Consider the following 15935-nt stretch of genomic DNA (forward strand, 5'->3'; position numbering starts at 1 on the left):
CGCCTTTTAAACAACACGCGCCTCGAGCCACGCATCCCACGCACGCTATCATGCACTCTCTCCCGATCATTCGTTAGCCATCGCACTATCAAATCGGCGATACAGTAGTGCACAATTGTGGGGTCCGCTGCACGAAGGAACTAATTCTCCCATTCGGGTTCGATTTTTTCAAAGAATTCGGAAGGAAGGAAACATTCCATAGTTCAAGGTCCCACATTTCTTGAGATTAGTGCGGGGACATCGGCGGACACTTAAGTGTGCAAAAGAGCGGACACTTAGGTGTGCACTACTGTAGAAATCCGACGCCACCGTTCTAGAAACGTATTGAAAGTGAACTTACAGGCCAGCTTTACGTCGCCTACAGCGTAGGCCGTAGCAGCGCGAGGTTTATGTGTGACGAGCGCCAGCTCGCCTAAGTACCCACCAGCGAGAACTTTATTAATCTGTGCCGGCAAATAGAATACCAAATGACATCTATACAATTGACAGTGTAATTAGCGTGGTGGTTCTGTTAGCCAGCCACACGATACCAGCCACCGCAGCCTCGCCGTTTCGAGGTATCTGGGTCACTGATCGTGTCCCGGCCTGCGTCTCAACACACATGATGCAGAAAAATCGAATAGGATATAGCCGATACATTAGGTGTGCAAACAAGTTCGGTGCCTTTCCAATCGATCGCAACTTTAGTTTAAATTATACTCGTTTCCCGCCAGATGTAACCGAGACCAGTAATAATCGATGAACGTATACGATGAATTGAAGAGAAAACGACCTTTCACCGGCCAAGGGAGTAGACACGTGATTCTGCAGCACGACAATGCTCGATCACATTTTGCAGAAAGGTCGAGGGACACTCTCTATGCATTAGGAAGTCATGCCGCATGCGGCATACTCTCCAGACATGGCCCCAACAGACTATCATCTGTTCAGGTTCCTCTAACACAATTTGTCCGGGGAACATTACAATTCCACCGAAGAGGTCAAGACATGCATCGGTGACTCCATAGTCAGGGAACCGCCGTTCTTTTCCCCGGAAGGCATTTATAATTTACCAACTAGATGGCAGACAGTACTACAAAATGACGGCGAATACTTTAAAACATAATCTTGTGTACTTCCATTAGGAATAAAAGCTAAATATCGGTGAAAAAGGTACCGAATTTATTTGCACAGCTAATAGGATCGTCGTCAACATACCTCTATTTCCCGACCATGGTCGCCGAGTATTGTAATCCTAACGGTACCGTCTTCAACGAAGTACATCCCGTCGGCCGTGTCGCCCTGCTGGATAATTTTGTCGCCGTCTGAATACTGTTTCGGTACTAGCGCGTCCGCCAGATTCATACGCTCGTACCGCTATGGGAACGAAACGGTTTCGTTAATACCATAATCGCATCAAAGATTTGCAGAAGTTTACATTAACGCCGGTAAGTAGTTTGTCAATCTTTTGAGCTCAGGTTCGACTGTTATTCTTAATCACATGGCTTAGAAACGCTTAACGTATCACACAATCTCGATACGTATCTTAAAATTGACAATCATTGACAAACCCTAATCCTCAAGCTCAGAGAGTCTTACTACATTACACATTCCTAAAGTTTCTGTAAAATCTCTGTTGCCACTGTCAAATCCTTTTTCACTATCTGACACACTGATCAATGTTTCCCTCAATCTTCTAAGTTCCAATTCATTAGCAGCTTTTAATCGTAAAACCTCGGGAGTTTCTAAAACATTACACATTTTTGTCATTCGTCCAAAATCCATAATTGAAGCTAAATATTTGCATGATTCCGCTCCGCACCACCTCAACTGCTAGTGATTTGAAACTCCATTGTAGGTCTACTCGAGTTAGGCAGCCCCCGTAACAATGGCGTCCCCGCAACACGGTTCCGCTCTAACGCGATTAGAGAACTGGGATGACTCTGGGTTTAACACGTTCGCTGCCGTCATTTGTTTCGACAACATCGTTATAACATTCTGTAAATGCAATGTACCTTCTTCTTCCAAGATTGAATTCGTCAGAATAGAGAAACTCGATTTTTTAGGGTTGCAATCAGTTCAGAAAAACCTACAAGAGTCACCAACTCAGCCTAAACAGTCGTGTGTCCTCTCTCCTTTCAAGATTAGATTTCCGAGATACCAAGGGCGCCAGAGAAAATCGATTTCAGGTTCGCACCCTCCGCATAAAAGTCTACACGAGCCATCTATAGCCGCCTAATAGATGCTGTATAGCGTTATCGGCACCAATTACAAAAGCAAATAGCATAATTTTCCTAGTTTCTCGCGCTACTTTCACCTGCTCTGTCTGCAATCTATGAAACACTGCGCAATATCCCACTATCGGAGCCCGGGCCAATCGAAATAATGAAGTCAAAGCAAACATCGGTCGTTCAATCCTCAAAGGCAAGGGTGAAATCCTAGTTACGTAACTGGCAGGGTGGAGTCAGCACGAATCCAACAAAGAGGCAATCGAAGACACGCTCCTCTGACCAGATCCACTTTCGTCACCGATAAGCATTAAATTCGTCCTAACGATACCAATTTCTGCGACGACCCTCCGGCTAGCCTAACAGTCGAAAGGGCGGCTAGGTAAAGTTTCAGGTGGTTGATAAGCTACAGTCGAACCCGACGTTTTCGATGCTAGATCATCACGACCCCACCTTTGTCAATTGTCTGTAACTCGCTCGGACCCGTTGAAGTGGCCCGGTTGAACGATTAGCTTCCCATCGCGCGAGACCAGTGTTTCCCCCGATTATACTGAGTACATAATACCTTCCGGCCATTCTGTGTCACTTGCCTCGAGCGATTTCAGCATCGGGACATTGTCGATCAGGGTCTCGTACATCTTGCGCTTCTTGTACGCGGACTTGAGCAGGATACGCCGGAACGTCTGCCTGTCCATGGCCCACAACGTGCCAGGCGTGATCGCCTTGACGGTCGCGGCCCTCGGCATCTTGTATAGCAACGCAAGCTCGCCGAAAGCTCCGCCATTATCGTACATGTGGATCATGTTCTCGATGCCGGTATGCTGGTCCTTCACGTACACCTCGTACTGCCCCCTGAAAAACGTTCGACGTTGCTCTCAAAATTGTTCAACAACTTGTACCTTTTTTGGGAGCTTCAATTGGCTACCAGTAGGCTATCAGGTTTGTTTGACTCTTGAAGCAATTGATTCGTGGAAGATTATTATAATAAATTTAAAGAACCCCGAGGACGACGGAGAAGGACTTTCACAGGGATGTTCGATACATTCAAATATACAAGAATCGCCTACAGGTTATCAGAACTGGCGAACCTATTGGACATCGCAATCGGCCTCACGGTTCGCCGGATTCCTATACGAGGAAAAGCGACTGAGGAGGAAGATGAAGCCGGAAGATTTACCTCTCGATGACGTAGAAATTGTCCCCATCGTCTCCTTGCCGGATAATGAATTCCCCAGGCTGCACGATTTTCTCGAACATCGCGTCCAGCACGTCGGCCATTTGTTCCTGCGAAAAGAATTCATGGGATGCGTGTGTATGCGTGCCGCGAATACCATTCGCCACGCTGCTCTGTCTGCTCTTTTCTAGCGTCTACAAGGACACGCCTTGACGACCATCGCGAGGTTCTAGCGAAATTTAAAGCCTGTCTCGGGGCTCCGCGATAAGCAACAACGCGCGGCTTTCTGGCTCTTAGGAGTATCCTTAACACACTTCGACGGCCGAGGGAATTACGTATTCCGAGGAGCACCGCCTGGCGTCTGTGGACACTCGATTTTATGCCTAACAATTCCATTGTTCTTCAGACTCTTCCTTTGAGATCGATAATTGCCAGTTGGAGAGCCTCGCGCGATTAACTTTGGAGCTCTGCTCCAGTGGCTCGATTTTTTGAAGCACGTTTCTACTTCGTCTACACTTTCAGGCTAGACGTACACTATTCTTTCTAAGTCGTAGATCACTCGAATTGCGTCGGGAGTTGAAGAATTTGAAACTGAGAAGCTTGAACAGCTTCTGGTTGCAGTTAATTAGTTTTAAAGCCACTTTTCTTGTGGGAAGGCCAATTTGTCTGATTTTAAACTTTGCATTTAGCCGTAGGACGTGCAATCAACTCTCATTCATTAATTACAGATCACCTGATATCGAATGAAAAGTTTCTTCCGGATGGAATCAGTTTCCGACAACTAATGGTCAAGAGTGTACACTGGCCAGTCGCATGTTTGTTAAAATTAAAGACGTCGTATCCCCGTCGGTTGAAAAACTGGGCCACATCTATCCCGTTCCTGGCGAAAGGGTTAGATTGCGTTTCTAATTGCGATCGCGCGAATTCTGGAACGGCGCGGAACAGAATTGCAGATTAAATCTGTATAAATAGCGTGCGAACCCGCGAACGCCCGATCTTGAACGGTTTAATGTTCTTCGAAGCATGTTCTATAAAAAAATATGCAACTCGTGTAATTTTGATTATTTTTACTTGGGAAAAATCACACATGTACCTCAAATGTCAGTGAATGTGTGTGCGAAATTTCAATGCAAACAAATTCAGAAGCCAGAATACCCGCCTAAAACATGGCCTATAAAATTGTATATAACTCATACAATTTTTATCGTTTTCACCCTTAAAAAAATCATTAATACACCTCAAATACCCACGAATGTGTGTGCAAAATACCAATGTAAAAGATTCGACAGTTTTCTCCGAAAAAATTCCTAAAGTACGTGCAGAAACTCGAAAATAAGAGTAGTTTCTTAAAAGCGAAAGAACCGCGATCTCGGTGATTTCCGATAAGATGTTTGCGAGAGGACCCGTGGCTCTAAAACGGTGAAAATAGTATAAATAGCGTGCGAACCCGCGAACGGCCGATCTTGAACGGTTTAAGAATAAACCGGCGGTTCGTCAGGCTCCTCGGACGAGGCCGGGTGGCAGCGAATTGCTTCGTTAATTGATCGGCTAATCGAATAATATCCATGCACTATGGGGAAAATTGAAGCTTTCAGGGGTTGGCGTCGTTGCATTGCAACACAGTGCACGTTCGAAAGTAACGTAAGAGAAGAGAGGCAAGAGTAGTGGCCCCGGTGCCGATCATTAGAGGTTTATATTTGTATCAGCGCGGCTCTTGGTTTTCCTCGGATAAGCTTCCCTCCGATTCAGAATCCCAGTTGAGCAGATTACACGTACTCATTGGCATTTCCACGAGTTGGCGCGAACTCACGCCGACTATCCATATTCCCGTTTCAATTACGAGCAGCACCGACGCGCAGCGAGGACTATGTCGGGTTGTACTATGTTTAAACTTACGCCGTCTAGGGCCCGAAACAGAAAAATATTCTTGACGCTGTCGCTGAGCCTCTGCCGCTGCTCGTCGCTCTTCGGGTACACTATCTGCAACAGAAACAACAATATGTTAGCAAATGCATTGTTCGCATCGATTTGCAAGGTACTGGAACCAAACAAAAATTTATTTCTTCCTGTAGTAATTTTAATAAGTTGATCAGAATACATTGACACTATTAAATTATTTTAATCTTCTTAGTGTCTTATTTTATACGTATCTATTTTTACTATAAATGCATAAAATCCGCAGACTAATCAGAAGAGGCGAGAAAAGTTCATGAAAATTGTTAAGTTTCGCAGCGTTACACGAGACCGGCACCTTAACACACATCTTGGCCGCCTGTTCAGGAAACATCTCGGCCGAACGACAGATTCCGAAGATCGTTTTATTTCTGGCCGGGAAACGCGAAAGCAATTGCCGGTCTAATTGCGATCGATCCCTCGGCCGCGTCCGCAGCTATTTAATATGCACCGTGTAATTCGCAATTTGCAGATCAACCGGCCGGCAGAAATGACGCGAGCCGCCGCGATCATCGGATATACGGCGGCGTCTAGATAGGGGAATAGTTGCTCCTAAATTCAACTATGTTGTCACCAGTCTTGTTATATTCGGGTAATGCGCCAGAAAGAGCTCCGCTTCCTAGATCGAAAATCCGCAAATTTTCACCGTTTATGCGTCGCGCACGCTGAATAATTAACGTTAGCCGCGGCGATAAAATAGCACGTGTTGATCGAAACTGAAACTTGTCTAACTGGACACAGTTATTCAATTTTTTACGATCTTAAAGAGATTTTGTTATTACACTTCTCTGCTAAATAATATCCTCAAAGAGAGAGATTATACATATATTCTATTTGATAAAAACCGGTTGCTTCGCGAATAATATTACTGTCGCTTCTGAACAATTTGATAAAAAATTTTTTTAGAAGAGTGTTAAGTAAAGGGTGCGGATCTTTATTAAAAATAAAAATTTTCTTCAATTGTAAATCAAAGGAGCCAGATCTGTTTTTTTCTTTAAAAATTTTATAAAGCTTGGTATATCGACATTCTTAAATTATTTTATTCTCTCGACTGTTCTAAATTGTACCTACTCATTTTTTCCCATTAATGCATAAAATCCCCAGTGTTTTATGTTTTATGTTTCGTTCGTTTCCAATACGAAAATCCACGAACTCGTTTGTCTCCTCTTTAATTTGTTATCATCGCACAGATTGAACGCTAAAGGAGAAATTTATTTCTGAAAATGGTGTTAAATATTATTGAGTAGTGTGAAAAGCAAACACGGTCCACGAGGTGTTTAATTAATATGTATTGATATTCAGTCCGCCCCCGTTATCAACCGCGCAACAATTCAATGAATAATGCTGCACGCACAGCAAGCCACATTGCAATATTACTTACTGTAATGCAAATGTGTTTGCATCATTGTGCTCATGTTTTCCGCGTTAATACGAGTGACAAACAATATTCGACGTAAGCATTTTTCCCATTTATCTGATCCCGTCATCCGATTGATTTAATTTATTAGGCTCTCGTGCTTCTCTTTCCTCTTTCTTGATTACCTTTGTACATTTTAATTAGCACCGGCTACGTAATTGGGTATCGCTTTATTGTTCCGCTCTCGTGACAAGAAATAATAAGATAGAATAATAATAGTAATGCCTGCCTGGAAATCTTCATGCGATTTCCTATTTTTATGGGTCATCGTGCAGAAACAAGAACTTCTGTTTGCATGAGGATCTACGATTCTGTAAATTTCCGTCGTTCGCCTTCTCACCATCGGATCCACAAAAAAAAACGGTAACAATTATCGGGCATCGTGATTATTGTTGTTTCCCTACATTTTACAAAGTCGTGAACGCGCAAATATATAAATAGCGATATTAGTAAAGCGGTTTTGATTAGCAACGGGAGCCTTGAACAATGCATATATAACAAATAGCGGGACGAAAGGGAAGCAATAAAATGTGCAAGCAACAGCCGGCTGGGATAATACGCGAGACATCGATGACTGTCGACGAGGAACAACAGCCGGGCTATGACGATAAAGCTGAAACGCGCGGCTGTAAAATATTCTAGGACAAATACAGGAAACGAGCCGCGCGACTCGAGTAATTAAGGGATTTGTATTCTGGTTCTCGAGACCGTTCGAACTTGCAGCAGTTCTTTTTAAAAAAAAAAACTATTGAACCTTTTGCATTGGAATTTGGCACACATATTTACTGATATTTTAAGTACTTTTGAAGTGCTTTTGTCATGTAAAAATAATAAAACTTTCACGAGTTATATATCCCGGTTTTTCTGCTGATCGGAAAGAAATAAATAATGTCGTTTATTAACCAGTATGAAACCGAAAAAGTGGAGGATTTTTTTTATACTTTCGGCCTTCAGCACGATAAAAAAAATAAGAAAAAATTGACGGATCTCAAGTATATCTTGCTCGATCGATAACAGGATATACTCTGGAAATTTCAAGTCGATTGGTGAACTGGAATTCGAGATATCGTGGCAAAGCTTTGCGAGAAAAGTGGTTTCAAGAGAAACGCGTTTAAACATTCAACTACAATTGCATTCTTGAAACTCCTGTAACTTCGTCAATTTTACGAATCCGAGCAAATCCTTTAGCACATACATATATTCCACGGTATTCGCAATTAATGGAAATGCAAAGGACGAGTCGATTTTTCGAGAAAATGAAAAACCAGAACACCTTGAGACGAAGACTCAGGCCGCAATATTGCGAGAGAATTGCGATGATCGTCCGCGGCACGCGTCGATGTTATAAATTAATTGCGGCAACGATCGATCGGTTAGGCGTGTGTGAACACGTCTCCCCGATATATAAAAAGAAAGGGTTCCGAATTAGGTGCGCGTGAGTAGGTCGCGCAGCGGGGTAAGTTTGCAAAAAAAAAAGAGGAAAACATAAAAGCGAAAGCAATAACGAAGAAAAGCGAAACACTCTTCTCAGACTTCTACTTGTCCTCTCTCCTTGTCCTCTTTCTCTTTCGCATTTTCTCTCCGTCTCTTGAGCCGCGTCATATACATAAAAAGGGAAACAGTAAATTGGAATAATCCAGGGCCGCGATCCGAGAGCGTAATTCGAAATTAACCTTTCAAGGGCGCAATCTCTACTGAGCCGCATATTGAAGTGGAAAAGCGACACGGAAAATTGCGGAAAATTGCTTCTTCGAGAAGTTTGAGAAAGATCGTCGACAATCGGGCACTAGAGGCACCATCCACTGCGAATCTACTTTTTTCGGAGAAACTCGCCTAACTGCGCGACATAGTTTAATCTATTTCATACTCGTAAGTACAGTGCGGATTTCACGCACTTACGATAAAAATGAGTAGGTGTAATTTTAAGGTCGTTGCACACTAGAACGCGTCGCCTGGCCTGCACCGCACTTAAAGCAGCGAAAACATTAGAAGAACATATTAAGAAAGCAATTCAATTTTTATTTCACCCCAGTTTCTAGAGTTTCTTAAAATTAGAGAGAAAATTATTAAATTGATAGAGTTTTTAAAAATCCTTATGTGACCGCTCAACTGGGGAACAGATTTCACGAGAAATTTGAATAGTTTCGCGACGAGTTTTTGAAACGGGAATCTTCGAAAACTTGTGGCGTTAAAAGAACATGACAGGGTCGAGAAGATGAAAAATAGTCTGGCTAAAAGGCGCGCGCCGGCTCCCCCGGTGGGGACCATGCGAGCACATGGGTGACTGGCCACTTTATTAATTGGCGTATACTCAAAATCCCCGGGGCCGTTGAAAAATGGTTTAATCGATGCGTCGAGGGGCCGAGTACGATTCGATCTACAGATGTTTCACGTCGAGATCCGCTTTTTTTAGAGAGCCAGCCGCAGGTATATCAAACAAATCCCGCAGCCGCGTCACGTTCTCTGACCTTTCTGTTTGACTCCGGCTCCAGTTTTACCCGTTAATCGGATCGGTTTTCGAGTATGAACTCGACAAACCGTGAATGATGGCGGATCAAATTAATGTGATCGAGATTTCGTCAGGTTGAACAAAAATGCAACGGACTGCGCGCGATCGGGAACGCACCATGACATAATATGACGCAAGGAACCCTAGTCCTTTAACACTGGAACAAGACACGTCAAAATGACGGGTTCCAAATTTCATAACCCCTTGACCTACGATATCTTCCTTTTTATATGCCAGTGTTACTGGCGCTGCGAAGGGACTATATGACTCTTCAATAAGGTCTTTTTCTAATAATTTATAAACTTGTTCCTCTATTTCATTTCTATCTTGTATGGTACATCTGTATGGTCTTTTTCTGCAATATCTGTCGTCTATTAAGTCGATTCGAGCTTCGTACTCTTTTACCATACCCACATCGTATTTGTCTCTGGCAAATATTATCTTGTACCTGTTTAGCAATCTCCTTACCTCTCAGTCTTCTCGTCACTTTCTAAACGACTAATTTTGTCTCCAGTCTTTTTCATCATCATGCCTTTTATCTATATCTTTTTCTTCTCTTATTGTTTTGTTCACAAAATTTTCCTCTTTATTTTCCAAGTCTGGTGATTTTTGTGAGATCCTTAAATTTTCAACTTGAATTAGTTTGAATTGTTTTATCATATCCAGACCAATTAAAAAATCATACTTAAATTCTTCGTTGTTAATTATGTACACCTCTGCTTCTTGTTCTATCTCAAAAATTTTTATTTTTATTTTTGTCGAACCATCTGTTGTTCTGACACCATTTATCGTGATTAGATTCGCATCGTTGTTGTTACTTATTTTATTCTCTTTCAGTTTTAATACTTTAGAATTAATCAAAGAAACGTTGGAGCCTGAATCATAAATTCCATATGTCTCTAAATTTCCATTTAATAGTAGTTTGACATAGATCAATGGTGTCTCTTCTTTTTTTTTGAGCTGTATTCATCAATTCTACTTCTATTACAGAGTTATTCACGTGTTTAATGTCATTCCTATCTTTATCTTTGTTATCATTATCCGTTCTAAACCAGCAAGATGACTCTAAATGATAGCGTTCCTTCTTCCCTAATTTTTCACATATTTTACATGGCTTCTTCTGTGGTTTTCCTTCCCACTTATTTTTTTGAACTTGATTTGTATTTTTTTCAGGAATTTTCTTTTTCACTAAATATTCCAAGCTTCTCAATGCGTTAAATAATTCCTTAGTTCCATTTATGTCCCTTTTCTCAATTTTATTTGTGATAAAATCCGGAAGGCCTGCTGTGATTATGTTTACTAGAGTATTGTTATCTATATTTTTATTTATGTCTAATAGCATTCTCTCTTTTTTAAAAGCATAATCTAATACTGATCCACCTAAGTATTTATATAATATTGCGTTTTTAACTGGTGCCCAACTCTTATCTGCATAGGTTTCGCAAAAGTTTTCCCTCCAAATATTCCATTCTGAGTTTAACGTGTATCTCATAAGCATCGAGCTATACCAGTCCAAAGCTGATCCTTCCAACACTAATCTGAAAATTTCAATCTTTTCTGTATCTTTATTTATCAACCAACGATTGCACTCGCTTTCAAAAGTCTCCATCCATTGTGTCACATTATTATTCTTACTATTAAATTTTTCAATAATAATCTTTTCAGCTATTTTCTTTATGTTATGTTTGTGTTGGTTATTATCTTCATTTTTCCTTGAAATTTCCTCTAAGATCTTCTTTAGTGCTTCTTCAGTGACATTCGTATTTGTTTGTATAATTTCTTCCAACAAATAATCTTTAAATAACATTTTTCCGTCTTCATCTGTATAGACTTTCCTTAGTTCCTCCGTTAATTGAATCCATACCTTTCTTTTCTTATGTCTTCTGTGTAATGTTGTCTTTATTTTATTATATTTTTCATTCGTCATAAGTTCCTCATGATATGCTACTGATTGCATTCCTACCGGTAAACCATACACTGTCCCTTCCACTCAATATATTTGTCTTTCCATCTTTTGATGCCTGCACCGCAAACTCAAACTGTAACTTTTCCATTGTTGTTCTCTGATGTCTAAAAATGTCGCTTTATAAGATTCTATCAAATCCTACAGGAAGTTTCGTTCAGAAATAACCACTGTTCGTTGCCCTGTCAAAAGGGAAACGACATTTATGTTACTTCTAATCGTCTATTCCCTTTCACCAATTCTTTTTATAATCCCTTATTATCTGTCTCTGTTATCTTCTCTAATCTTTTTCTACTCGTTGTGCACACGTGGTCACTTTCTCGAATCTTCTACCTTGTTTCCTCTCCGTATGCTCTCTACCATACCAATTTTACTAGATCCGGCGCGGCGTCATGCCGCCAAATTCAAATTAAAGAGATATATCTTCTTTACATTCATATAAATTAAATGGAAATTATTTCATACTTTTTAGTACGTTCTTTCGAAGTTGGTCTAATTTTTTTATTTCACACCTTTTAGTGGAACGAGCAGAATTTGTAGAACACCGTAGGATGATTTTTCGGTCTTATTGGTTATTTGCAATAAAAACCGCAAAGAATGAAAAAATGCAAAATTTGTTTTCAATGGACCAATCGGGAAATATACCCTACACTGATTGGTCCATCCATCTCGGAGTAATCGGTGAACATTGAACATACATGAAATGTAGGATCAAAGATATTTTTCGTCTGAATAGTCACGAATCTCCGTCTGAGATTTACAAAAACATCTTTCTCTGTCAACCGTCACATTTCAAATCGTAATTTATAAATATCTGAAAGCCGCAATCAATAACGGTAACGACGTCGCGACGTTACTGTTCCTAATATCTAACATTCAGCGGAGTTCACAACGGCATCACCACCCTACGCTTTCGCAAATAAAATCGTAAGGAATAAAAAAATGCAAAATTTTTTTCACGGGACCACCCCGGGGACATACTCTGCAAGATGCAAAAGGTTTCGTTCCGATTGGTCCATCCATCTCGGCGTAATCGGTGAACATAGAAAGAAAATCCTCCTTTTTCTCCTCCTTTTTCGAAGTCGGTTAATAAAAATCGATTTTGTTGGAGAACATGTAGGCATATAACAGATATCAATTTTCAAAAGTTCTAATCACGGAAACCGTAAAATAAATTGTAGTACAAGGGCGGATCTTTAAGATCTTTCTTAGAATAACTATTCACGTGTTTTTATTTTAGTTACATTCTTTTTATAGTAAAATCCGCAGTCTAATGGTTAAAATTGAAATTCCGATGAATGAAAATTGTGTGAAAAAGAGTGTAGATCCGAGAAAACTGTGCAAAATCGACGAGGGTCATGATCCAAGAGAAATGATCCTTTTCTCGTCATCGTTTTGTCTATCTGTCGGCCTCCTGCGAGCACCTGTCGCCGGTTTACGGATCAGAACACGTCTTCTTCGCAGACCTAGAACGCGTTCTCGTTCTCAGAACTCGCGTCTCAATTGATCCACTTACATCCTAATCGCGCGATAACGCCGAACCCGCTTCGTGATTAACATTTTCAGCCCCGCGGAAACAAGTTCGTCCGGAGAGCTTGTCGTTTCCCGACTTTCAGGTAACTTCGACACGTGCGGCACGGAAACTTCGAGGCGTAGGATAATTAATAACGCGTCGGTTCTTGTTTAATTGCTCCAATTACTATCGACGTAGCGACTACAAAAAATCAGGGACTCCGACGTAGACGACCCGCTTTTTCTCGAAACTCCTGTGCGCGTCGACCGTGCGACGCGCGTTCTGCTGATGGCATAAATGCTTAGTCGCCGTATTTGCTATAGCTGTCTTTCCAACGCATGATCTGACGGTGGTTGTACTGTGCTGTTTCAATATGTAGAATTCGTGGCCATCACTGTTTAATATAGACCATCCAAATAATATATTAAATGGACAAATTAATTCGTAGCTCCTCCTTTGCGTGTTTGTTGAGTATATAACAATTAACGGAAAAGAATGTAAGAGGCGTCTAAGAATGTAGAAGGTCAAAAATGAATTCGCCGGCTCGCTTATGGTCTTTACCGCCACAACAATAGCTCGAAATAGCCAGCCTGGATCGGAATGCGGATTCTACGTAATTTCATATCGTTTCCCGGCCTCTCGTAGCTAGAGATGCATTTAACAATATGATTGTCGATGAGATATCGATAATCCATATTTATCAATATATACAATTGTTATCGATATATCAATAATATATCGATAAGTATTTTGTTTAGAATTTTGTCGGGCAAACTTTTTCAAGTTTTATTTAAGTGTATAAACATGAATAACATCGATGTTTCTATCTGCACCATTAGTCTCCTTCGACCCATCATAACGACAGCACTTACTACGCGGAAATTAAATAAGATACAGTTACTCGAATTAATATTCGGACGCTCTAAAAAAGACGATAACTTTTTTAATATTGTACTATACGATTTGAACTTTTTTGGGAAGCTAGAGCAATTAGTTTACTGTAGGATGTGAAAAGAATTTTTTTCAAAAATAGCAATTGATCTGAATTGTAGAAAAAATACTAAAAGTTGCATTTTACACCTCTTTTATGTGGGCCTATATTGAAAATTTGAAAAGTATGTTTTGTAAGCCTGTGTCGATTATATGCACTGCGAAAGTTTCATCGAAATCGGTTGATGCGGGAAAAAACGACAGGCATTGAAAGATGTAAGAATTCTTAGATGTAGGCCGAAAATCGTGAAAATCTGCAATTTTTACGATCTTTAAACGTTTGTAGCTCATTGCAACGTCGACCGAGTTTGACGAAATTTTCAGAATATGTTTCATTCACACAGATCTACAAAACGTATTTTTTAAATTTTCAATATAGGCCCACATAAAAAAGTTGTAAAATGCAACTTTTAGTATTTTTTTTACAATTCCGATCAATTGCAATTTTTGAAAAAGATTCTTTTCACATCCTGTAGTAAACTAATTGCTATAGCTTCCCAAAAAAGTTCAATTAATTCGAGAAACTGTATATGTATTTTCCGGTAATATATCCAATAGCCATAAAACGTTTGTCAGTTCCTGGGAGATCTGTTCCAAGTGAACGAATATTTTCAAAAACACGAGAGATGCTATCAGATCGCAGAACTTGATTGCACCCCAAGCACGTAACTGTGTTAATTGCAAACTGTACGAATAATAACAAATAAAAATGTTTATAGCCGAAAATGTGATAAATCTTGTTCTACACTTTATTAATTGGCAACAGGTCATTAATTAACATAATTTTTGTTATCGATATTTTATTGATATATCGATAATCGATTGGCTCATCACTACTCGTAGCTCCGGCGAGGTTATCGGTTGCTATATTTGGTAGAATTTATTTAGTAGAATCAATGGTAGCAGCGGCCGGCCAATGTTTCCCGAGCGGAGCGTAAAAATGGCCACCGCGAAGTTCAAACGGGGCAGGCGTTCGCATAAACTTTTCGCGTCGGTTTTTACGAGCGCGTCTGCGACTGGAATGGGTCCCACATGCTCAAAGAGACAGTCCTAACTCCCGTGTTCGTACTTTTCATGGTACTGGCGCGGTTCGAGACAGAATTTTCAATTCAGGAGTAAATAGACTGCGGATTTCGTGCGTTTATAATGTTAGATGATCGGACTGCGGATCTTTATGCATTTATGGTAAAAATGAAATGGTGAAACACAAAACTGTGAAGACGTTAGAATTATATTTCTTCTGTTTCCTACAATTAACTTGGACAATTTTTATTTTGCACAAAGATTCGCGGTCTAATTATGGTCTTTTGTTTTTCTGCTTGCTACTAAGAGAGAACGCAGCAGAGTTAACGCAAATGGAGACTTCCCAACCACCCCATATGATACCCCTCGGATCGATAATGTTTTCCCCGTAACATATTCTTCCGATTTCACCCCGCAAGGAGGCTGTATCTTGCAACGCACTGTAGGTTTTACCCTTTCAATTCGTGCCACTGGCTTCAGGCTAGAATTTGCAATTTTTCTAACAATTTTTACTGTTTCAAACAGATATGCGTGGATAAAAGAAAAACGAATGTTTCAATCCAATCTACAATACAATAAACTCGGAGCAGTTTTAGTAATCTTTTGTTTTTGCCAGTAGCTTCTAAGCAAGAGAGAACGCAACAGGGTTAAAGAGAATGGAGACGTCACAGCCGCCCCATATGATACTCTTGGGATCAATAATGTTTTCCCCGTATCATTTTCCTCCAATTTCACCCCGTATCGGGGCTGTATCTTGCAACACCTGGACCACTCTGTAGATCGAACCCTTTCGACCCGCACCAGTGATTCCAGGCCACAGTTCGCAATTTTTCTAGCAATTTTTACTTTATAAGATTATTCGTTTACAATTCGTGAAGTTATAGAAATCTTTTCCGGAGAAATCTTTCAGTATACTTCTTCATTCAAGTATACATGCTGTCGTAAAATCCTATGAAATCTGGATAAATTCAATCCTGTTACTATTATAAAGGAGTATATACATCAGTCTCGCGTAGGGGTAGGTAGTTCTAGTGCTAAAGAGCGCGACTGGAGACTACCCAACCACCCCATACGATACCCATCAGATCAATAATGTTTTCCCCATAACAATTTTCCTCGAATTTCACCGATCGCGGGCCTGTATCACGCAACACCTGGACCACCCAGTAGATTTAACCCTTTCGAC

At 40.6% G+C, this 15935-nt stretch overlaps 1 protein-coding gene across 2 annotated transcripts in view; it reads right to left on the reverse strand.

Moving 5' to 3' along the window:
* Pka-r2 (cAMP-dependent protein kinase type II regulatory subunit) overlaps positions 1-15935 on the reverse strand; it is a 38145-nt gene that overhangs the window by 15805 nt on the left and 6405 nt on the right. For both annotated transcript variants that reach the window (XM_076425525.1, XM_076425526.1), the window contains exons 3-7: positions 5278-5361; positions 3385-3491; positions 2798-3059; positions 1198-1356; positions 341-443 (exon numbers count right to left, since the gene is read on the reverse strand). In XM_076425525.1, the coding sequence (XP_076281640.1) occupies positions 341-443; positions 1198-1356; positions 2798-3059; positions 3385-3491; positions 5278-5361 (715 nt within the window). The remainder of the gene's footprint in view (positions 1-340; positions 444-1197; positions 1357-2797; positions 3060-3384; positions 3492-5277; positions 5362-15935) is intronic.

This window comes from Lasioglossum baleicum, chromosome 6 (assembly GCF_051020765.1).
Source record: "Lasioglossum baleicum chromosome 6, iyLasBale1, whole genome shotgun sequence".
Classification (NCBI taxonomy): Eukaryota; Metazoa; Arthropoda; class Insecta; order Hymenoptera; family Halictidae; genus Lasioglossum; species Lasioglossum baleicum.